Genomic DNA, 24146 nt, shown 5'->3' with positions numbered 1-24146 from the left:
CAAGGCCAATATATCCTTCCGCAAATAAGGGGACCAATACTGCACACAATATTCCAGCTGCGGCCTCACCAATGCCCTGTACAGATGCAGCAAGACATCTCTACTTTTATATTCTATCCCCCTTGCGATATAGGCCATCATTCCATTTGCCTGTTGTTTTGCTGCAATTGTATAGGGCGTTGGTGAGGCCACACCTGGAGTATTGTGTGCAGTTTTGGTTTCCTTATCTGAGGAAGAAAGTCCTTGCTATAGAGGGAGTACAGCGAAGGTTTACCAGGCTGATTCCTGGGATGGCAGGTCTGTCATATGAGGAGAAACTAAGTCAGTTAGGATTATATTCACTGGAGTTTAGAAGAGTGAGAGGAGATCTCATCGAAACTTATAAAATTCTAACAGGGTTAGACAGGGTAGATTCAGAAAGAATGTTCCCGATGGTGGGGGAGTCCAAAACGTGGGGTCATAGTTTGAGGATAAGGGGTAAACCTTTTAGAACTGAGGTGAGGAGAAATTTCTTCACCCAGAGGGTGGTGAATGTGTGGAATTCAGTACCACAGAAAGTAGTTGAGGCCAAAACATTGTGTGATTTCAAGAAGAAATCAGATATAGCTCTTGGGGCTAAAGGGATCAAGGGATATGGGAGAAAGAGGGATCAGGATATTGGATTTGATGATCAGCCATGATCAAGATGAATGGCGGAACAGTCTCCGGGGGCCGAATGGCCTCCTCCTGCTTCTAGTTTCTATGTATGTCATAAATAAATAAGGTCCTATAAGTCAGTCCCGACAAGAGAAAAAGAATGTGGAACCTGCCACTACATGGAGCATTGAGGCAAATAGGGGAATCTAGATGAACACATGAAGGAAAGATTGATCAGTAGTGTTGGGATGCCGTAGTCATAGACAGTTTCAGTGCTGCAGAAGGGTCATACGGACTCGAGACTCCCTCCACAGATGCTGCCAGACCTGCTGGGTTTTTCCAGCATTTTCTCCTATATACTAGGGTGGGAGGAGGCCCATGTGGAGTATTAACACTGGCATAGACCATTTGAGGCATCTAGCTGAGTGGCCATGATTCACCTCTCATTCAAAAGATAGTACTTCTAACAGTGCGGCACTCCCTCAGTACTGACCGTCTGACAGTGCGGCACTCCCTCAGTACTGACCCTCTGACAGTGCGGCACTCCCTCAGTACTGACCGTCTGACAGTGCAGCACTCTCTCAGTACTGACCCTCTGACAGTGCAGCACTCCCTCAGTACTGACCCTCTGACAGTGCAGCACTCCCTCAGTACTGACCCTCTGACAGTGCAGCACTCCCTCAGTACTGACCCTCAGTGCAGCACTCCCTCAGTACTGACCCTCTGACAGTGCGGCACTCCCTCAGTACTGACCCTCTGACAGTGCAGCACTCCCTCAGTACTGACCTCTGACAGTGCGGCACTCTCTCAGTACTGACCCTCTGACAGTGCAGCACTCCCTCAGTACTGACACCCTGACAGTGCAGCACTCCCTCAGTACTGACCCTCTGACAATGCAGCACTCCCTCAGTACTGACTCTCTGACAGTGCGGCACTCCCTCAGTACTGACCCTCTGACAGTGCGGCACTCCCTCAGCACTGACCCTCTGACAGTGCGGCACTCCCTCAGTACTGACTCTCTGACAGTGCGACACTCCCTCAGTACTGACCCTCTGACAGTGCGGCACTCCCTCAGTACTGACCCCCTGACAGTGCGGCACTCCCTCAGTACTGACTCTCTGACAGTGCGACACTCCCTCAGTACTGACCCTCTGACAGTGCGGCACTCCCTCAGTACTGACCCCCTGACAGTGCAGCACTCCCTCAGTACTGACCCTCTGACAGTGCAGCACTCCCTCAGTACTGACCCACTGACAGTGCGACACTCCCTCAGTACTGACCCTCTGACAGTGCAGCACTCCCTCAGTACTGACCCACTGACAGTGCGGCACTCCCTCAGTACTGACCGTCTGACAGTGCAGCACTCTCTCAGTACTGACCCTCTGACAGTGCAGCACTCCCTCAGTACTGACCCTCTGACAGTGCAGCACTCCCTCACTACTGACCCTCTGACAGTGCAGCACTCCCTCAGTACTGACCCTCAGTGCAGCACTCCCTCAGTACTGACCCTCTGACAGTGCGGCACTCCCTCAGTACTGACCCTCTGACAGTGCAGCACTCCCTCAGTACTGACCTCTGACAGTGCGGCACTCTCTCAGTACTGACCCTCTGACAGTGCAGCACTCCCTCAGTACTGACACCCTGACAGTGCAGCACTCCCTCAGTACTGACCCTCTGACAATGCAGCACTCCCTCAGTACTGACTCTCTGACAGTGCGGCACTCCCTCAGTACTGACCCTCTGACAGTGCGGCACTCCCTCAGCACTGACCCTCTGACAGTGCGGCACTCCCTCAGTACTGACTCTCTGACAGTGCGACACTCCCTCAGTACTGACCCTCTGACAGTGCGGCACTCCCTCAGTACTGACCCCCTGACAGTGCAGCACTCCCTCAGTACTGACTCTTTGACAGTGCGGCACTCCCTCAGTACTGACCCTCTGACAGTGCGGCACTCCCTCAGTACTGACCCTCTGACAGTGCGGCACTCCCTCAGTACTGACCCCCTGACAGTGCAGCACTCCCTCAGTACTGACCCTCTGACAGTGCAGCACTCCCTCAGTACTGACCCACTGACAGTGCGACACTCCCTCAGTACTGACCCTCTGACAGTGCAGCACTCCCTCAGTACTGACCCACTGACAGTGCGACACTCCCTCAGTACTGACCCCCTGACAGTGCAGCACTCCCTCAGTACTGACTCTCTGACAGTGCGGCACTCCCTCAGTACTGACCCTCTGACAGTGCGGCACTCCCTCAGTACTGACCCACTGACAGTGCGACACTCCCTCAGTACTGACCCTCTGACAGTGCGACACTCCCTCAGTACTGACCCTCTGACAGTGCAGCACTCCCTCAGTACTGACCCTCTGACAGTGCAGCACTCCCTCAGTACTGACCCTCTGACAGTGCGACACTCCCTCAGTACTGACCCACTGACAGTGCGACACTCCCTCAGTACTGACCCTCTGACAGTGCGACACTCCCTCAGTACTGACCCTCTGACAGTGCGACACTCCCTCAGTACTGACCCTCTGACAGTGCGGCACTCCCTCAGTACTGACCCTCTGACAGTGCGACACTCCCTCAGCACTGACCCACTGACAGTGCGACACTCCCTCAGTACTGACCCTCTGACAGTGCGGCACTCCCTCAGTACTGACCCTCTGACAGTGCGACACTCCCTCAGTACTGACCCTCTGACAGTGCGGCACTCCCTCAGTACTGACCCTCTGACAGTGTGACACTCCCTCAGCACTGACCCACTGACAGTGCGACACTCCCTCAGTACTGACCCTCTGACAGTGCGGCACTCCCTCAGTACTGACCCTCTGACAGTGCGACACTCCCTCAGCACTGACCCTCTGACAGTGCGACACTCCCTCAGCACTGACCCACTGACAGTGCGACACTCCCTCAGTACTGACCCTCTGACAGTGCGACACTCCCTCAGCACTGACCCACTGACAGTGCGACACTCCCTCAGTACTGACCCTCTGACAGTGCGGCACTCCCTCAGTACTGACCCTCTGACAGTGCGACACTCCCTCAGTACTGACCCTCTGACAGTGCGGCACTCCCTCAGTACTGACCCTCTGACAGTGTGACACTCCCTCAGCACTGACCCACTGACAGTGCGACACTCCCTCAGTACTGACCCTCTGACAGTGCGGCACTCCCTCAGTACTGACCCTCTGACAGTGCGACACTCCCTCAGCACTGACCCACTGACAGTGCGACACTCCCTCAGTACTGACCCTCTGACAGTGCGACACTCCCTCAGCACTGACCCACTGACAGTGCGACACTCCCTCAGTACTGACCCTCTGACAGTGCGACACTCCCTCAGTACTGACCCACTGACAGTGCGACACTCCCTCAGTACTGACCCTCTGACAGTGCGACACTCCCTCAGCACTGACCCACTGACAGTGCGACACTCCCTCAGTACTGACCCTCTGATAGTGCGGCACTCCCTCAGTACTGACCCTCTGACAGTGCGGCACTCCCTCAGTACTGACCCTCTGACAGTGCGGCACTCCCTCAGTACTGACCCTCTGACAGTGCGGCACTCCCTCAGTACTGACCCTCTGACAGTGCACCCTCTGACGATGCAATGCATTTCCAGTCTGTGACATACAGCACTCTCTGTTTTCCCTTGGTACTGGATTGATTCCATGGTTGAGTTTGTGGAGTGAGACACAGACCCATGACCTTCTGACTGCCGGGCATGAGTGGCACCCATTGTGCCCAGGCTGCCTGAAACTGCCACTGTCAGCGCTCTGAATACAGGGGCACCAATTAATTAGAACAAAGCAACTTCTACAAAGCGGAGCACTGGTTAAGGTTTCCCACAACAAAGGAACCAGCTATAATTATTCCAAATGCTAATGAGCAAAGCTGGGAGGCTGAACATGATGTGGAGATGCCGGCGTTGGACTGGGGTAAACACAGTAAGAAGTTTAACAACACCAGGTTAAAGTCCAACAGGTTTATTTGGTAGCAAAAGCCACACAAGCTTTCGAGGCTAGCCAGCGAGTGAAGCAAGTTCTCAATCTGCCAATCAAGAGGCCCGTTTACACTCAAAACAACGAAACCATTGCGAGTGTGGCGACAGTTCTCAATCGGAGCTCCCTAACAACTGTCCGACAGGTCAAAACCGGCTGATGTACAAACACAGCAACTAGACTGACAAGGAGGAAGAGACGCCATGTCTGATAGAAACGTAAAAACTAGAAGCAGGAGGAGGCCATTCGGCCCTTCAATCCTGCTCCGCCATTCATTATGATCATGGCTGACCATCGAATTCAATATCAGATCCCCTTTCCTCCCATAAGCCTTGAGTCCTTTAGCACCCAGAGCTATATCTAATTTCTTCTTGAAATCAGACAGTAACTTCATTGTAGTGTTAATGTAAGCCTACTTGTGACACAAATAAATAAATTTTAGAACTTTAAACAACTTTTTGGCCTCAACTACTTTCTGTGGTAGTGAATTCCACACATTCAGCACCCTCTGGGTGAAGAAATTTCACCTCACCTCAGTTCTAAAAGGTTTACCCCTTTTCCTCAAACTATGACGCCTAGTTCTGGACTCCCCACCATATTTTTGATTTGATTTATTATTGTAACATATTAACATACAGAGAAAAGTATTGTTTCTTGCGCGTCACACAGACAAAGCATACCGTTCATTGAGAAGGAAACGAGAAAGTGCAGAATGTATTGTTACAGTCATAGCTAGGGTGTAGGGAAAGATCAACTTAGTGCGAGGTAGGTCCATTCAAAAGTCTGACAGCAGCAGGGAAGAAGCTGTTCTTGAGTCGGTTGGTCCGTGACCTCAGACTTTTGTATCTTTTTCCCAAAGGAAGAAAGTGGAAGAGAGAATGTCCGGGGTGAATGGGATGCTTGATTATGCTGGCTGCTTTGTCTAGGCAGCGGGAAGTGTAGACAGAGTCAATGGATCAGGAACATTCTTTCTGAATCTACCCTGTCTAACCCTTTCAGAATGTTATAAGTTTCTATGAGATCCCCTCTCACTCTTCTAAACTCCAGTGAATATAATCCTAACCAACTTGGTCTCTCCTCATATGACAGACCTGCCATCCCAGGAATCAGCCTGGTAAACCTTCGCTGTAGCCCATTCTTAATTTTGATGCAATTTGTTAGCTATTCTGTTTACTTAATGGCCTGATGAAGAATTGATCCTCGTTCTACATTAACTGACAGAAATCTCCATTCACAGGCAGCACGATGGATAGGCTTGCAACAAAATAAATTCACTTCATCCAATGGGTCGCGTAATCTGGAAAATAATTTGACTTTTTACACTTTAAGTTGCCATGTGGCACAGAGTGTTCACTGGACTGTGCTCAGATCCCTCCATGACCTCGCCCCCTCCCTCACCCCCCCCCCCCCCCCCACCACTCCCCTCCCACCCCATCTCTGTAATCTCCTCAACTCCCACTATCCTCTGAGGTCTCCACGCTCCTCCCAATCCTGGTCTCTATCGCGCCCCAATTTTAATTGCTGCACAGTTGGTGGCCGCACCTTCGGCTGCCTGGGACACAAGCACAGGAATTCCCTCCCGAAGCCTAGAGCCATAGAAAGGTTACGGTGCAGGAAGAGGCCACTCAACCCATCGTGTGGGCACCAGCCAAAAACAGAGAGAAAAGAAACTAGCCTCTCTACTTCTATTTCCTACTTTTAAGATGCTCCTTAAAATCCACCCCTTGGACCAAGCGTTTGGTCACCTGTCCTACATCTCCAAACATGGTTCATGTCAAACTTTGTTTGATAACATTCTGTTGAGGCTTCTTGGGACTTTTTACTACAATAGCCATGCCGTGTAAATACAGCTTGGTGTTACATAAGAACATAAGAACTAGGAGCAGGAGTAGGCCATCTGGCCTCTCGCGCCTGCTCCGCCATTCAATAAGATCATGGCTGATCTTTTTGTGGACTCAGCTCCACTTACCCGCCCACTCGCCATAACCCTTAATTCCTTCACTGTTCAAAAATCTATCTATCCTTGCCTTAAAAACATTCAATGAGGTAGCCTCAACTGCTTCACTGGGCAGGGAATTCCACAGATTCACAACCCTTTGTGTGAAGAAGTTCCTCCTCAACTCAGTCCTAAATCTACTTCCCCATATTTTGAGGCTATGCCCCCTAATTCGAGTTTCACCCGCCAGTGGAAACAACTTCCCTGCTTCTCTCTTATCTATTCCTTTAATAATCTTATATGTTTCTATAAGATCTCCCCTCATTCTTTTGAATTCCAATGAGTATAGCCCCAGTCTACTCAGTCTCCCCTCATAAGCCAACACTCTCAACTCCGGAATCAACCTAGTGAATCCCCTCTGCACCCCCTCCAGTGCCAGTATATCCTTTCTCAAGTAAGGAGACCAAAACTGTACATAGTACTCCAGGTGTGCCCTCACCAGCACCTTATACAGCTGCAACATAACCTCGCTGTTTTTAAACTCCATCCCTCTAACAATGAAGGACAAAATTCCATTTGCTTTCTTAATGACCTGCTGCACCTGCAAACCAACTCCTCGAGATTCCTGCACAAGGACACCCAGGTCCCTCTGCACAGCAGCATGCTGCAATTTTTTAACATTTAAATAATAGTCCATTTTGCTGTTATTCCTAGCAAAATGGATGATCTCACATTTACCAACATTGTACTCCATCTGCCAGATCCTCACCCACTCACTCAGATTATCTATATCCCTTTGCAGACTTTCAGTGTCCTCTGCACACTTTGCTCTTCTACCCATCTTAGTGTCATCTGCGAATTTTGACACACTACACTTGGTCCCCAACTCCAAATCATCTATGTAAATCGTAAACAATCCATTTGTAAATTTCTTATTTCCTCATTGCAACTTACTATCCCATCTATTTTAGTGTCACCTGTAAATGTGGCAGTGGCACCTACTCTCCCTGCACCTAAGTCATTAATATAGATTGGAAATAGTTGGGGTCCGAGGACCGAACCCTGTGGCACCTCACTGGTTACAGCTTACCAACCAGAAGAAGGCCCATTTATCCTGAGTCTCTGCTTTCTGTCAGCTAGCAAGTATTCTATCCAAGCTAATAAATTACCCTTGACCCCACATGATCTTACCTTGTGTGCGGCACCTTATCAAATGCCTTCCTGAAGGCTAGATATACTACATCGACAGGATCTCCATTATCCACTGGGCTTGTTCTTTCCTGCTGCCAGCAGACTTTTAAATGGACCTACCTCATACTAAGTTGTTGCTTATTCTTTGAGATGTGAGCGTTGCTGACAAGGGCAGCATTTAACACCCATTCCTAATACCAGGCAAAGAACAAAGAACAATACAGCACAGGAACAGGCCCTTCGGCCCTCCAAGCCCGCGCCGCTCCCCGGTCCAGGATTGAATCCTGAAACCAGGATCCCCTCCCAATTTTCCAGCCTATCTACATACCAATATCCTATCCACCGAGCTGTCCCGCACAGCTACGATGCTTTGTTCATTACAACCTATTAACTCACCCCCACCCCCCCATTCCAGACCATGTGATCTCCAGGGAGAGGCAAAAACCCCAGGGCCAATATGGGGGAAAAAAATCTGGGAAATTCCTCTCCGACCCCCTGAGGCGATCGAAACGAGTCCAGGAGATCACAATGGCCCCGATCGGAAAATGCTTCCCAACCCTAGTCATTTCCACTTCCACGAACACCATATGAATTCCCTGCCCCCGAGACAGGTTCCCAACTATCCGCAGTCTCGCTCTGTACTGGCACCAGCAAGATGATCATAGAATGAAGCCTTGAAACGAGAAACAAGGAACAATTAGCCCGCGCCGCTCCCTGGTCCAAACTAGACCACTCTTTTGTATCCCTCCATTCCCACTCCGTTCATATAGCTGTCTAGATAAGTCTTAAACGTTCCCAGTGTGTCCGCCTCCACCACCTTGCCCGGCAACACATTCCAGGCCCCCACGACCCTCTGTGTGAAATATGTCCTTCTGATATCTGTGTTAAACCTCCCCCCCTTCACCTTGAACCTATGACCCCTCATGAACGTCACCAGCGACCCGGGGAAAAGCTTCCCACCGTTCACCCTATCTATGCCTTTCATAATTTTATACACCTCTATTAAGTCTCCCCTCATCCTCCGTCTTTCCAAGGAGAACAACCCCAGTTTCCCCAATCTCTCCCCATAACCAAGCCCCTCCATACCAGGCAACATCCTGGTAAACCTCCTCTGTACTCTCTCCAAAGCCTCCACGTCCTTCTGGTAGTGTGGCGACCAGAACTGGACGCAGTATTCCAAATGCGGCCGAACCAACGTTCTATACATCTGCAACATCAGACCCCAACTCTTATACTGTATGCCCCATCCTATAAAGGCAAGCATGCCATATGCCTTCTTCACCACCTTCTCCACCTGTGACGTCACCTTCAAAGATCTGTGGACTTGCACACCCAGGTCCCTCTGCGTCTCTACACCCTTTATGGTTCTTCCATTTATCGTGTAGCTCCTCCCTACATTATTCCCACCAAAATGCATCACTTCGCATTTATCAGGATTGAACTCCATCTGCCATTTCCTTGCCCAAATTTCCAGCCTATCTATATCCTTCTGTAGCCTCTGACAATGTTCCTCACTATCTGCAAGTCCTGCCAGTTTTGTGTCGTCCGCAAACTTACTGATCACCCCAGTTACTCCTTCTTCCAGATCATTTATATAAATCACAAACAGCAGAGGTCCCAATACAGAGCCCTGCGGTACACCACTAGTCACAGGCCTCCAGCCGGAAAAAGACCCTTCCACTACCACCCTCTGTCTTCTATGACCAAGCCAGTTCTCCACCCATCTAGCCACCTCCTCCTTTATCCCATGGGATCCAACCTTTTTCACCAGCCTACCATGAGGGACTTTGTCAAACGCTTTACTAAAGTCCATATAGACAACATCCACGGCCCTTCCTTCGTCAACCATTTTGGTCACTTCTTCAAAAAACACCACCAGGTTAGTGAGGCATGACCTCCCTCTCACAAAACCATGTTGACTATCGTTAATGAGTTTATTCCTTTCTAAATGCGCATACATCCTATCTCTAAGAATCTTCTCCAACAACTTCCCCACCACGGACGTCAAGCTCACCGGCCTATAATTACCCGGGTTATCCTTCCTACCCTTCTTAAATAACGGGACCACATTGGCTATCCTCCAATCCTCTGGGACCTCACCTGTGTCCAGTGACGAGACAAAGATTTGCGTCAGAGGCCCAACGATTTCACCTCTCGTCTCCCTGAGCAGCCTTGGATAGATTCCATCAGGCCCTGGGGATTTGTCAGTCTTTATATTCTCTAACAAACCTAACACTTCCTCCTTTGTAATGGAGATTTTCTCCAACGGTTCAACACTCCCCTCCGAGACACTCCCAGTCAACACATCCCTCTCCTTTGTGAATACCGACGCAAAGTATTCATTTAGGATCTCCCCTACTTCTTTGGGCTCCAAGCATAAGTCCCCACTTTTGTCCCTGAGAGGTCCGATTTTTTCCCTAACAACCCTTTTGTTCCTAACGTATGAATAAAATGCCTTGGGATTCTCCTAGAACATTTCGTGGCCCCTTTTTGCTCTTCTAATTCCCCGTTTGAGTATTTTCCTACTTTCATTGTACTCCTCCAGAGCTCCCTCCGTTTTTAGCTGCTTGGACCTAACATACGCCTCTCTTTTCCTTTTGACCAGTCCCTCAATTTCCCTGGTTATCCACGGTTCTCTAATCCTACCCTTCCTATCCTTCTTTTTTACAGGCACATGCTTGTCCTGTAGCCCTCACAACCGTTCCTTAAAAGACTGCCACATACCAGATGTGGATTTACCCTCAAACAGCCTCTCCCAATCAAGAGCTGCCAATTTCTGCCTGATCCCAATAAAGTTAGCCTTCCCCCAATCCAACACCTTACCCTTGGGACACCACTCATCCTTTTCCATCACAATCCTAAAGCTAACAGAATTGTGGTCACTATTTGCCACATGTTCCCCAACCAAAACTTTGAAGACCTGACCGGGCTCATTCCCCAGTACCAGGTCCAGTATAGCCCCCTCTCTAGTCGGGCTGTCCACATATTGTTCCAACGAACCCTCCTGTACACATTTTACAAATTCCTCCCCATCCAGAGTCCCTGCCCTCAGCGATTTCCAGTCTATACCAGGGAAATTGAAGTCTCCCACTACAACAACCCTATATTTCCTGCACCTATCCAGTATCTCCTGACATATCCATTCTTCCACTTCCCTTGGGCTGTTGGGGGGCCTGTAGTACACCCCCAACATAGTGACTGCGCCTTTCCTGTTTCTAAGCTCCACCCAGAGTGACTCGCTACACGACTCCTCCGAATTGTCCTCCCTCTGCACCGCTGTAATATGCTCTCCAACCAATACCGCTACTCCCCCACCTCTTTTGGCCCCTCCTCTGTCTCGCCTAAAACACTTGTACCCTGGAATATTCAGCTGCCAGTCCTGTCCCTCTTTCAACCAAGTCTCTGTCACCGCAACCACATCCAAATTCCTCGTGCGCATTAAGGCCCCAAGTTCGTCTGTTTTACCTGCTACGCTCCTTGCATTGAAGTATAAGCACTCCAGACCCCCAGGCTCAGTGAGGTCGTCCTCCCCCAGAGTGCTCTTCTTCTTTGCCAGCCTTGTCCCAGCCCCAAGCTCGTCCCCAGCCACCACACTTATAGACCTAATAGTTTGATCCCCACCCCCCTGCCATACTAGTTTAAACCCCCCCGAACTGCACTAGCAAAGCTCCCAGCCAGGATATTTGTGCCCTTCCAACTTAGTTGTGACCCCTCCCTCTTGTACAGGTGCCATCCTCTCCTGAAAACCTCCCATTGGTCTATGAAAATAAAGCCCTCCCTCCTGGACCAGTCCTTTAGCCAGGCATTCATTTGAACCAACTCCCTATTCTTAGCCTCACTGGCACGAGGCATTGGGAGCAGCCCAGAGATGGCCACCCTAGTGACCCTACTTTTTAACCTATTTCCCAACTCCCTGAATTGCTCTCTTAGGACCCCCCTACTCTTCCTATCTACGTCATTTCCACCAATGTGTATAATGACATCCGTTTCTTTATCTTCCCCTTTTAATATGCCTCCTATCCGCTCGGAGACATCCGTGACCCCAGCACCAGGTAGGCAGACTACCATCCTGATTTAGTGTAAGATTTAATTAAATGTAAAATCAGATACAGAAAGTGAAATGACAAGAGGAAAAGAAAGAAAAAGAGAAAAAAGAGACAATTAAAATTATTTTTAACACGTTAAAAAAAAATCTCCAAAGATAAGTAAAATTAGAAGGAATGGGACTCCACACTTGTTTAAAAAAAATTTCAGGGCCAGAGAGGTTGGCTGGCAGTAACACACAGTTAAAATTCATTTGCATGTGAATGTACAAGCTCTGACATTTTCTGGCATGTTTGGTAGCTGTCTAATCGATAATTACAACAACGTCAAGCCCTTCTTGTGTCTGAATATTGAGTCTCTTAGAGAGATACCATTTGAACGAAGCCTGGGGAAGAGCAGAGAAACACGGGCAGCAATTTCCTGATTTCTGTATTTAACCAGTCATGTGCAGACTCCGGACGTTCCTTTCTGAGTTACTCCATAATAACAACAAGGGCTGATAGTCTCACTATTGTTGTCACTGCAAAATCCAAGTGACAATGTTACCTTCGGAGAGTGTGTTTATTTTGTCTGAGTGAATTCACTTCTATCTGTTCGCCAGATCGATTCTGGGGATGAAGGGGTTGACATATGAGGAGAGATTAAACAGTTTGGGGCTTGTACTAGCTGGAGTTTAGAAGGATGAGAGGGGATCTGATCAAGGTATATAAAATTCTCAAAGGGATTGATAAAGTAAATGTAGACCAAATGTTTCCTCCTGTGGGGCAATCTCGAACAAGAGGTCACAGGTATAGGTTGAGAGGCGGTAGATTTAAAACTGAGATGAGGAGGAACTACTTCCCGCAGAGGGTGGTGAATTTGTGGAACTCGCTGCCCCATCGCGCGGTGGAGTCTGAATCATTGAATGGTCTCAAGAAGGAGACGGATATATTTCTGATTTTAAAAAAGGGATAAGGGGATATGGGGAACAGGTGGGGAGGTGGATTTGAGATCAGCCATGATCTGGTTGAATGGCGGAGCAGGCTCAAAGGGCTGAACTTGCCTACTTGTGTTCCTAATTCCTATGTTCCTATTTCTGAAGAATGTATTTCAGTGACAATTAACCCTTGTCTTATGCTCTCCTTTTCTTTCAGCGCTGAGGTACAAGATTCAACAGGTACAAAGTAATAAGGTAATTGAACACTTGGTTGAGTTATGTGACAGAGTGTACATGAATTGCGAAGAATAGGCACGCAATCTGACAGTAGCTCATGTTCAAAACAAACCCTCACCATTCCCATGTCAAACATATGATGCATCTTCACTTTGAGGCTTTTTTCTCTCATGCTTTGGAATGTAACTCATTCTGTTGACTTTGGTTGTTGAACTTGATGAAGAGACAAGGATTGGGTTCCCAACACAGTTGCACATAATTCTGGAGGCGTTTATGAAATGGGCCTCTTGCCACTGACTGCCGTGTCCCCACTCACCCAACAGGTCCATCTCCACCCACGTTCCAACTTCAAGTTAATCTGCCTCGTCACTACCCATGATGACACAGGTTAGCACTGCTGCCTCACAGCGCCAGGGACCCGGGTTCAATTCTGGCCTTGGGTTACTGTCTCCACTGTATGGAGTTTGTACATTCTTCCCGTGTCGGTGTGGCTTTCCTGCGGGTGCTCCGGTTTCCTCCCATACTCCAAAGATGTGCAGGTTAGGTGGATTGGCCACGCTAAATTGTCCCTTTGCATTAAAAAATGGGTGGGTTAGGAGGGTTAGTCATGGTAAATGCAAGGGATAGGGTGGGGTGGTGAGCCTGGGTTAGATGCTCTTCCAAAGAGTTGGGGCAAACTCAAGGGGCCGAATGGCCTCCTTCTGCACTTGAGAGATTATCTGATTCGATCCATTCTAAAAATGATTCATGAGGAAAGTTCCAGAGATGCTAAATTCTCCCTCAGTGTACCCGAACAGGCGCCGGAGTGTGGCGACTAGGGGAATTTCACAGTAACTTCATTGCAGTGTTAATGAAAGCTTACTTGTGACTAATAAATAAACTTTAAAAGACTGAGGTGTGTTGCTCAGAAACAGCCCGGAACATTCTGAGTGCGGTCAAACCAAAGCTAATGTGAAAGGACACGATTTATAATTATCTTGTATTTCTAGGTGTTTTCATAAATCAAGTGAGCATAAAATTCTGCTTGAGAATACACAAACCCCCTCAACCAATCCTGATGAGCATTTTTAAAGTAACAATGGAATCTAACTACTTAAAAAACATAGAAACATAGAAACTAGAAGCAGGAGTAGGCCATTCGGCCCTTCGAGCCTGCTCCGCCATTCATTTTGATCATGGCTGATCATCGAATTCAATATCCTGATTCCCCCCTTCCTCCCATATCCCTTGATCCCTTTAGCCCCAAGAGCTATATCTAATTTCTTCTTGAAATCAGACAACGTTTTGGCCTCAACTACTTTCTGTGGTAGTGAATTCCACACATTCACCACCCTCTGGGTGAAGAAATTTCTCCTCACCTCAGTTGTAAAAGGTTTACCCCTTATCCTCAAATTATGACCTCTAGTTCTGGACTCCCCCACCATCGGGAACATTCTTTCTGAATCTACCCTGTCTAATCGTGTCAGAATTTTATAAGTTTCTATGAGATCTCCTCTCACGCCTCTAAACTCCAGTGAATATAATCCTAACTGACTTAGTCTCTCCTCATATGACAGACCTGCCATCCCAGGGATCAGTCTGGTAAACCTTCGCTGTACTCCCTTTATAGCAAGGACATCCTTCCTCAGATATGGACACCAAAACTGCACACAATACTCCAGGTGTGGCCTCACCAATGCCCTGTACACTTGCAACAAAACATCCCTATCCCTACACTCAAATCCTCTCGCTATGAAGGCCAACACATTATCTGCCTTCTTTACTGCCTGCTGTACCTGCACGCTAACTTTCAGCGACTGATGCACGAGGACTCTAAGGTCACGCTGAGTATCCACCTCTCTCAATTTACACCCATTCAAGTAATAATCTGTCTTCCTATTATTGATACCTAAGTGGATAACCTCACATTTATCCACATGATACTGTATCTGCCATGCAGATACCCACACACTCAGCCTGTCCAAATCACACCGAAGCATCTCTGCATCCTCCTCACAGCTCACCCTCCCACCCAACTTTATATCATCTGCAAAGTTGGAGATAATACATTCTGGTCCCTCTTCCAAATTATTAATATACAATTTGAACAGTTGGGGTCTTAGTACCACTAGTCACTGCCTGACAATCAGAAAAAGACCCATTTATGCCAATTCTTTGCTTCCTATCTACTAACCAACTTTCTATCCATCTCAAGACATTACCTGCAATCCCATGTGCTTTAACTTTACATAGTAGTCTGTTATGTGAGACCTTTTCGAAAGCCTTCTGAACGTCTAAATAAACCACATCCACCGGTTCTCATTGGTCAACTCTACAAGTTACATCCTCAACAAATTCCAATAGATTCGTCAAGCATGATTTCCCTTTTGTAAATCCATGCTGGCTTTGTCTGATTATACCACTGCCTTCCAAATGCCGAGTTATGAAATCTTTGATACTAGACTCTAGTAACCTCCGAAGTACCAACTTTAGGATACCCGATCTATAGTTCCCTGTTTTCTCTCTACCTCTCTTTTTGAATAGCGAGTTTTTTGAATTAGCTGCCCTCCAATCTGTAGGAACTATTCCAGAGTCCAAAGAATTTTGGAAAAAGACACCAATGGATCTACTATTTCTAGGGCCACTTCCTTAAGTACATTTCAAGTAAAGATACATTTGCATGCAGAACATGTGGAAGTATGGCAAGGATTTGGAGAAGAGTGTGGAGGAGAGTTACTAGATTTCTACCAGGGAGATTTCCGTTAACTTGGAGAGACAGGAGAAACTGGGAATGTTCCCCATCGGGCAGGGGAGGGTAATGGAAGATTTAATCGAGGTTTCAAACGTACGAGGGGTTTGGTAAATAAGGCAGGATGATTGATGATGGAAAAGCAGCGAGGTGCTGGGAATTGGAATGTGCTGCCTGAAAGGATGGCGGGGGCAGATTCAATAGAGGCCGGAATTCTCCTCTCTTGCCCGCAGCTGGGATTCTCCGGTCCCGCTGCAGTGAATGGAGATTTGGCTGAGCGCCAAATTCCCACTGGCACCTGCAGTGGGGTGAATGAACATAGAACATAGAACAGTACAGCACAGAACAGGCCCTTCGGCCCACGATGTTGTGCCGAGCTTTATCTGAAACCAAGATCAAGCTATCCCACTCCCTATCATCCTGGTGTGCTCCATGTGCCTATCCAATAACCGCTTAAATGTTTCTAAAGTGTCTGACTCCACTATCACTGCAGGCAGTCCATTCCACACCCCAACCACTCTCTGCGTAAAGAACCTACCTCTGATATCCGTCCTGTATCTCCCACCACGAACCCTATAGTTATGCCCCCTTGTAATAGCTCCATCCACCCGAGGAAATAGTCTTTGAACGTTCACTCTATCTATCCCCTTCATCATTTTATACACCTCTATTAAGTCTCCCCTCAGCCTCCTCCGCTCCAGAGAGAATAGCCCTAGCTCCCTCAACCTTTCCTCATATGACCTACCCTCCAAACCAGGCAGCATCCTGGTAAATCTCCTCTGCACTCCTTCCAGCGCTTCCACATCCTTCCTATAGTGAGGTGACCAGAACTGCACACAATATTCCAAATGTGGTCTCACCAAGGTCCTGTACAGTTGCAGCATAACCCCACGGCTCTTAAACTCCAACCCCCTGTTAATAAAAGCTAACACACTACAGGCCTTCTTCACAGCTCTATCCACTTGACTGGCAACCTTTAGAGATCTGTGGATATGGACCCCAAGATCTCTCTGTTCCTCCACAGTCTTCAGAACCCTACCTTTGACCCTGTAATCCACATTTAAATTTGTCCTACCAAAATGAATCACCTCACATTTATCAGGGTTAAACTCCATTTGCCATTTTTCAGCCCAGCTTTGCATCCTATCTATGTCTCTTTGCAGCCTACAACAGCCCTCCACCTCATCCACTACTCCACCAATCTTGGTGTCATCAGCAAATTTACTGATCCACCCTTCAGCCCCCTCCTCTAAGTCATTAATAAAAATCACAAAGAGCAGAGGACCAAGCACTGATCCCTGCGGCACACCGCTAGCAACCTGCCTCCAATCCGAAAATTTTCCATCGACCACCACCCTCTGTCTTCGGTCAGACAGCCAGTTACCTATCCAATCGGCCAACTTTCCCTCTATCCCACACCTCCTCACTTTCATCATAAGCCGACCATGGGGGACCTTATCAAACGCCTTACTAAAATCCATGTATATGACATCAACTGCCCTACCTTCATCAACACACTTAGTTACCTCCTCAAAAAATTCTATCAAATTTGTGAGGCATGACTTGCCCTTCACGAATCCGTGCTGACTATCTCGGATTAATCCGCATCTTTCTAAATGGTCGTAAATCCCATCCCTAAGGACCCTTTCCATCAATTTACCAACCACCGAAGTAAGACTAACCGGTCTATAATTACCAGGGTCATTTCTATTCCCTTTCGAGGACCCAAAGATCAACGCCAAAGGCTCTGCAATCTCATCCCTTGCCTCCCAAAGAATCCTAGGATACATTTCATCAGGCCCAGGGGACTTATCGACCTTCAGTTTATTCAAAACTGCCAAGACATCCTCCCTCCGAACATCTATTTCCTCCAGCCTATTAGCCTGTAACACCTTCTCTTCCTCAAAAACATGGCCCCTCTCCTTGGTGAACACTGAAGAAAAGTATTCATTCATCACCTCGCCTATCTCTACTGACTCCATACACAAGTTCCCACTACTGTCCTTGACCGGCCCTAACCTCACCCTGGTCATTCTTTTATTCCTCACATAAGAGTAAAAAGCCTTGGGGTTTTCCTTGATCCGACCCGCCAAGGACTTCTCATGTCCCCTCCTAGCTCTCCTAAGCCCCTTTTTCAGCTCATTCCTTGCTAACTTGTAACCCTCAATCGAGACATCTGAACCTTGTTTCCTCATCCCGACATAAGCTTCCCTCTTCCTTTTCACAAGACATTCCACCTCTTTTGTGAACCATGGTTCCCTCACTCGGCCATTTCCTCCCTGCCTGACAGGAACATACCTATCAAGGACATCCAGTATTTGTTCCTTGAAAAAATTCCACTTTTCATTAGTTCCTTTCTCTGACAGTTTCTGTTCCCAACTTATGCCCCCTAATTCTTGCCTAATCGCATCATAATTACCCCTCCCCCAATTGTAAACCTTGCCCTGCCGTACGGCCCTATCCCTCTCCATTGCAATAACAAAAGACACCGAATTGTGGTCACTATCTCCAAATTGCTCTCCCACAACCAAATCTAACACTTGGCCCGGTTCATTTCCCAGTACCAAATCCAAAGTGGCCTCACCTCTAGTCGGCCCATCCACATATTGTGTCAGGAAACCCTCCTGCACACACTGCACAAAAACTACCCCATCCAAACTATTTGACCTACAAAGGTTCCAATCAATATTTGGAAAGTTAAAGTCCCCCATGACAACTACCCTGTGACCCCCACACATATCCATAATCTGCTTAGCAATTTCTTCCTCCACATCTCTATTACTATTTGGGGGCCTATAGTAAACTCCTAGCAACGTGACCGCTCCTTTCCTATTTCTAACTTCAGCCCATATTACCTCAGTGTGCAGATCCCCCACGAAGTGCCTTTCCGCAGCCGTTAAACTATCCTTGATTAACAATGCCACTCCTCCACCTCTTTTACCAGCTTCCCTACACTTACTGAAACATCTATACCCCGGAACGTCCAACAACCATTCCTGTCCTTGTTCTACCCACGTCTCCGTAATGGCCACAACATCGTAGTCCCAAGTACCAATCCACGCCCCAAGTTCATCTACCTTGTTCCGGATGCTCCTTGCATTGAAGTAGACACACTTCAACCCACCTTCCTGTCTACCAGTACCCACCCTTGACCCTGATACCTTCCCCAATACCTCACCACCCTCACTGACTTCTGGACTACAACTCCCTTTCCCACTCCCCTGACAAATTAGTTTAAACCCCCCTGAAGAGCCGTAACAAATTTCCCTCCGAGGATATTGGTGCCCCTCTGGTTCAGGTGCACCCCGTCCTGTTTGTACAGGTCCCACCTTCCCCAGAACGTGTTCCAATTATCCACGTATCTGAAACCCTCCCTCCTACACCATCCCTGCAACCACATATTTAACTGCACTCTCTCCCTGTTCCTCAACTCGCTATCACGTGGTACCGGCAACGTACCAGAGATGACCACATGTTTCGTCTTGGCTCTCAGCTTCCAGCCCAGCTCCAGAAATTCCTGCTTTAAATCCCCGTCCCTTCTCTTACCTATGTCATTGGTACCAATGTGCACCACGACTTGTGACTGTTTCCCCTCCCCCTTCAGAATCTGGAAAACACGGTCTGAGACATCACGGACCTTGGCATCCGGTAGGCAACATACCATCCGTGAGTCTCTTTTGCTGCCACAGAACCTCCTATCTATCCCTCTAACTAACGAGTCCCCAATAACTATCGCCCTCCCGCTCTCCCCCTTTCCCTCCCGAGCCACAGAGACGGACACAGTGCTGGAGATCCTCTCACTGCGGCTCCCCACTGGTATGTCATCCCCCTCAACCATATCCAAAGCGGAATACTTGTTGCTAAGGGGAACGACCACCGGGGATCCCTGCACGGACTGCTTCCTCCCAGCCCCTCTCACCGTCACCCATCTGTTTTCAATCCTCGGAGTAACTGTATTCCTAAAGCTTGTGTCTATGGCCATCTCTGCGTCCCTGATGATCCTAAGTTCCTCCAACTCCAGCTCCAGTTCCCTAACACGGTTTTGGAGGAGCTGCAGATGGGTGCACTTCCCACAGGTGTAATCAGTAGGGACACTGTCGTCGTCCCTCACCTCAAACATAGTGCAAGAGGAACATTGCACTGCCTGCACACCCATCCCCTCGAGATACCTTGCCAGTACCAGGTAGAAAGTGCAAAAATGAATTCAACTCACCCCTGCTCGCCCTTTCTGCCTAAGCCCTGTGAGCCAAAGTCTTATAGCTCACACTCTGCTTCCCACACACTCCACTACCCGCTCCCGACGCTGCCCGCTGTATACTGCAGCCTACCTTTTATACTTCACGCGCTTAAAAAACCCTTCCCAGTCTCCTTTGCTGCCCACTTCTAGTTTTCACTTTAAACTTGAAAAACTGCTGTTAAAGTAAAGGCCAAAAAAATACACACACTAGCTGACTAATTAAATAAATAAACAATTCAATTAATCCAATTAATCTCTTACCAGCACTGCTGCTTTTCAATCACCCCTCTCAGCTTGCTCCAGTGGATCAATGAGGGGGAACCTCCCAGGTAACTGACTTTTAAAGTTAAAATAAAAACCCTTCCCAGACTCCTTTGCTGCCCACTTCTAGTTTTCACTTTAAACTTGAAAAACTGCTGTTAAAGTAAAGGCCAAAAAAATACACACACTAGCTGACTAATTAAATAAATAAACAATTCAATTAATCCAATTAATCTCTTACCAGCACTGCTGCTTTTCAATCACCCCTCTCAGCTTGCTCCAGTGGATCAATGAGATTGGAGAATCTTGGCCAATAATTTTCAAAGGGGAATTGGATAAATACTTGAAGGGGGGAGTTGCCCATGGGAAAAGTGCAGAGGTAATGGTCACTAGTTGGATCACAGGCACAGGCTCAATAGGATGAATGTCCTTCTGGGCTGTGCGAATCCATGGTCATTTAAATAAATTTCCCAACTAAGACAAGATAAATACCCGGGGACAGCATGGTGGCACAGTGGTTAGCACTGCTGCCTCACAGCGCCAGGGGCCTGGGTTCAATTCCCGACTTGGGTCACTGTCTGTGGGGAGTCTGCACATTCTCCCCGTGTCTGCCTGGGTTTCCTCTGGGTGCTCCGGTTTCCTCCCACAGTCCAAAGATGTGTGGGTTAGGTAGATTGGCCATGCTAAATTGCCCCTCAATGTCAGGGGGACTAGCCAGGGTAAATGCATGGGGTTATGGGGATAGGGCCTGGGTGGGATTGTGGTCGGTGCAGACACGATGGGCCGAATGGCCTCCTTCTGCACTGTAGGTTCCCAACACAGTTGCACATAATCCTGGAGGCGTTTATGAAATGGGCCTCTTGTCACTGACTGCTGTGCCTCTACTCACCCAACAGGTCCATCTCTACCCACATTCCAACTTCACGTCAATCTGCCTCGTCACTATCCACAATGACACAGGTTAGCACTGCTACCTCACAGCGCCAGGGACCCGGGTTCAATTCCAGCCTTGGGTCACTGTCTGTGTGGAGTTTGCACGTTCTCCCCGTGTCTGCGTGGGTTTCCTCCGGGTGCTCCAGTTTCCTCCCACAGTCCAAAGATGTGCGGGTTAGTTTGACTGGCCATGCTAAATCACCCCTTAGTGTCAGGGGGTTTAGCAGGGTAAATGCAAGGGGTTATGGGGATAGGGTCTGGGTGGGATTGTGGTCGGTGCAGGCTCGATGGGCCGAATGGCCTCCTTCTGCACTGTAGGGATTCTATGATTCTATGAAATGCCCTCTGTGAGAGTGTTGATGCAAGCCTACTTGTGACTAATAAACAGAAATGAATGATGTTCAGGGTTTCAGCTACCATTGGGTTTCCAGGAGGCAAGCAAGTTACCCAACTTCCCAGATGGAAAAATGTGACTAATAAGATCATAATGAACAAACCAATCAGAAATTCCTGCAGGCTAACATTCCCAATCCTTCCCTGAGCTCACTTATTAAGGTGAGGACCCACTGGGCCGTCCCATGGATAGTGGTGGGGTTGAGGGAGTGAGGAGGTATGACGGTTGAGGGGAGCACTCCCTGATGTGCTTGTTAGATTTTGGTTGTGTAATTTGGTCTCAGTTGGTGATAGATGTTAGAATCATAGAAACCCTACAGTACAGAAAGAGGCCCTTCGGCCCATCGAGTTTGCACAGACCACAATCCCACCCAGGCCCTACCCCCATATCCCTACATATTCACCCACTAATCCCTCTAACCTACGCATCTCGGGACACTAAGGGCAATTTTTTTTTTAGCATGGCCAATCAACCTAACCCGCACATCTTTGGACTGTGGGAGGAAACCGGAGCACCCGGAGGAAACCCACGCAGACACGAGGAGAATGTGCAAACTCCACACAGACAGTGACCCAAGCAGGGAATCGAACCCAGGTCCCTGGAGCTGTGAAGCAGCAGTGCTAACCACTGTGCCACCGTGCCGCCCGATGTTGTTCCAGCTTGCACCGCGGGCTTTCTCCAATCATTCTTCAGACCTTCGCTTTCATTTATCTTGTCTTATTTTCTCTGTAGGCCTGGAATCTACCAACAGAAATCCCAGGGACGCTCCGCCAAAGTTCCAAGACCACAGAAGCTGTGAGTCACCATGTTGAGGAATCTATCAACGGGACTGCTTCAAAGGCCACGACGCCCGGAGGCGGGGACTCGCTGAGGAAGAAGTTATCCCAGCAGAGAAAGATGAGGAACCTACTGCTGAAGAAATTGTTCGAGCCGATCATTAACCTGCCAGGGGATCGTCCGGGGAACCGGAGCCTGGTGACGGACGGCGTGCAGCAGCGAAGGAAACGGTTCCTCGCCAACTTCTGCAAGAAGTATTACATCAGCAAGCACAGGGCTTCGTTGATCAGGCTGGTATCCCGCGTCTATGTGGAGGACAGGCACAAGCTGCTGTACTGCGAGGTGCCCAAGGCTGGATGTTCGAACTGGAAGCGTGTCCTGATGGTGCTGAATGGCCTCGCCTTGTCCCCGCACAACATCTCGCACGACTTTGTGCATTACGGCAAGCACCTGCGGCGGCTGGACAGCTACAGCCTTCAGGAGACCTACGAGTTCCTGAACACCTTCACCAAAGTGCTGTTTGTGAGGGACCCGATGGAGAGACTGGTGTCGGCTTTCAGGGATAAGTTCGAGCATCCCAACATCTATTACCACCCCGTGTTCGGCAAGGCGATCCTGAAGAAGTACAGAAGCAACGCGAGCGCCGAGGCCCTCAGCACGGGGGCTGGGGTGACTTTCAGTGAGTTTGTTCACTACCTCCTGGACCCACAGAAGCCCGTGGGCATGGACATTCACTGGGAGCCCATCAGCCAGCTCTGCTCCCCCTGCCTCATTAATTACGACTTCATTGGAAAGTTTGAGCATTTGGAAAGCGACGCTAACCACTTTCTCAACCTGATAGGCGCCCCTCTCCAGCTCCACTTCCCCAGTTTCAAAGACAGACATTCCACCGATCAGAGGACAACTTTGGCTGTGGTTAAACAATATCTGCTCCAGATATCACCCTTGGAAAGGCAGCAGATCTATAACTTCTACTATCTGGACTACCTCATGTTTAATTATTCAAAGCCACATTTTTAATGTGGGTCAGGTCAAGGAAAGTAATTTATCAGGAAATCTTAATATATTTTGTGACGTAGATCTTATTTTGGGTATGTTGATACGCAGAGGGAATCACTTTTGGACGTTAATCTTCAGTGTATTTGTCACTATTTTTCTTTAGCGTAACAGGTGACGGAGAGGAAACTGGTGACTAGCCCCAGTGGCATCATGGGTAAAAACACCGTACCGTGCGGTGCTCAAACCCAACAGATCATATGGGCCAAGCGCTGGTATTAGATGGGAGGGAGCTCAGGTGTTTCTCGCATGTTGGTGCAGACTCAATGGGCCGAAGGGCCTCTTCTGCACCGTGTGATTCTATGAGATCAGGGAGTCAAAAAACTCAAAACGTCAGCCTCCGGCGGTTTCCAGTTGAAGGCGTCACATTTTGCTCTCGGCATTCCCGAACTCAGGAAGCAAAGAGTTGCCTCTGCTCCATCGTGGTAGCTGCGTGTGGGCATTGTGGGAAGAGGGATTGGTGCAGGCTGCCACGTACTGTGCCCGACTAAGTATCAGGAGCTTGTGCGCGAGGTATAGCAATCTTGGTGAGATAATGGTGACTCCCCCCACCCCTCCACCCCCCCCCCCCCCCTCCCCGTCCGCCCCCCCCCCCCCCCCCCCGGCAAACATCAGCGTACCCTGAAGAGAAAAGGAAAAGGTTGGGAAAAAGGGAATGAAGAAGTGCATTTGGGAATCAAGCTTTCCCGTTCCTGTCTCCCTCACTGCTGCCAGTGTGGGACTCCCAACGCGAGCAGCGAGGGAGAACCAGGTACTCTTTTGAAATGATTGCATCCAGAGCCACCAGTGGTCGTT

At 48.7% G+C, this 24146-nt stretch overlaps 1 protein-coding gene across 1 annotated transcript in view; it reads left to right on the top strand.

The window, feature by feature from the left end:
- The window catches only part of LOC144495539 (carbohydrate sulfotransferase 9-like), a 127416-nt gene extending 103535 nt beyond the window's left edge, over nucleotides 1-23881 (top strand). The window contains exons 3-4 of the mRNA XM_078215620.1: nucleotides 12946-12983; nucleotides 22251-23881. Of these exons, the coding sequence (XP_078071746.1) occupies nucleotides 12946-12983; nucleotides 22251-23315 (1103 nt within the window). The 3' untranslated portion in view covers nucleotides 23316-23881. The remainder of the gene's footprint in view (nucleotides 1-12945; nucleotides 12984-22250) is intronic.
- Nucleotides 23882-24146: the final 265 nt, after the last annotated feature.

The sequence above is a fragment of the Mustelus asterias genome, chromosome 7, assembly GCF_964213995.1.
Source record: "Mustelus asterias chromosome 7, sMusAst1.hap1.1, whole genome shotgun sequence".
NCBI lineage: Eukaryota > Metazoa > Chordata > Chondrichthyes > Carcharhiniformes > Triakidae > Mustelus > Mustelus asterias.
Note: the sequence above shows the minus strand (reverse complement) of the source record. Positions and strands in the feature narration are given on the sequence as shown.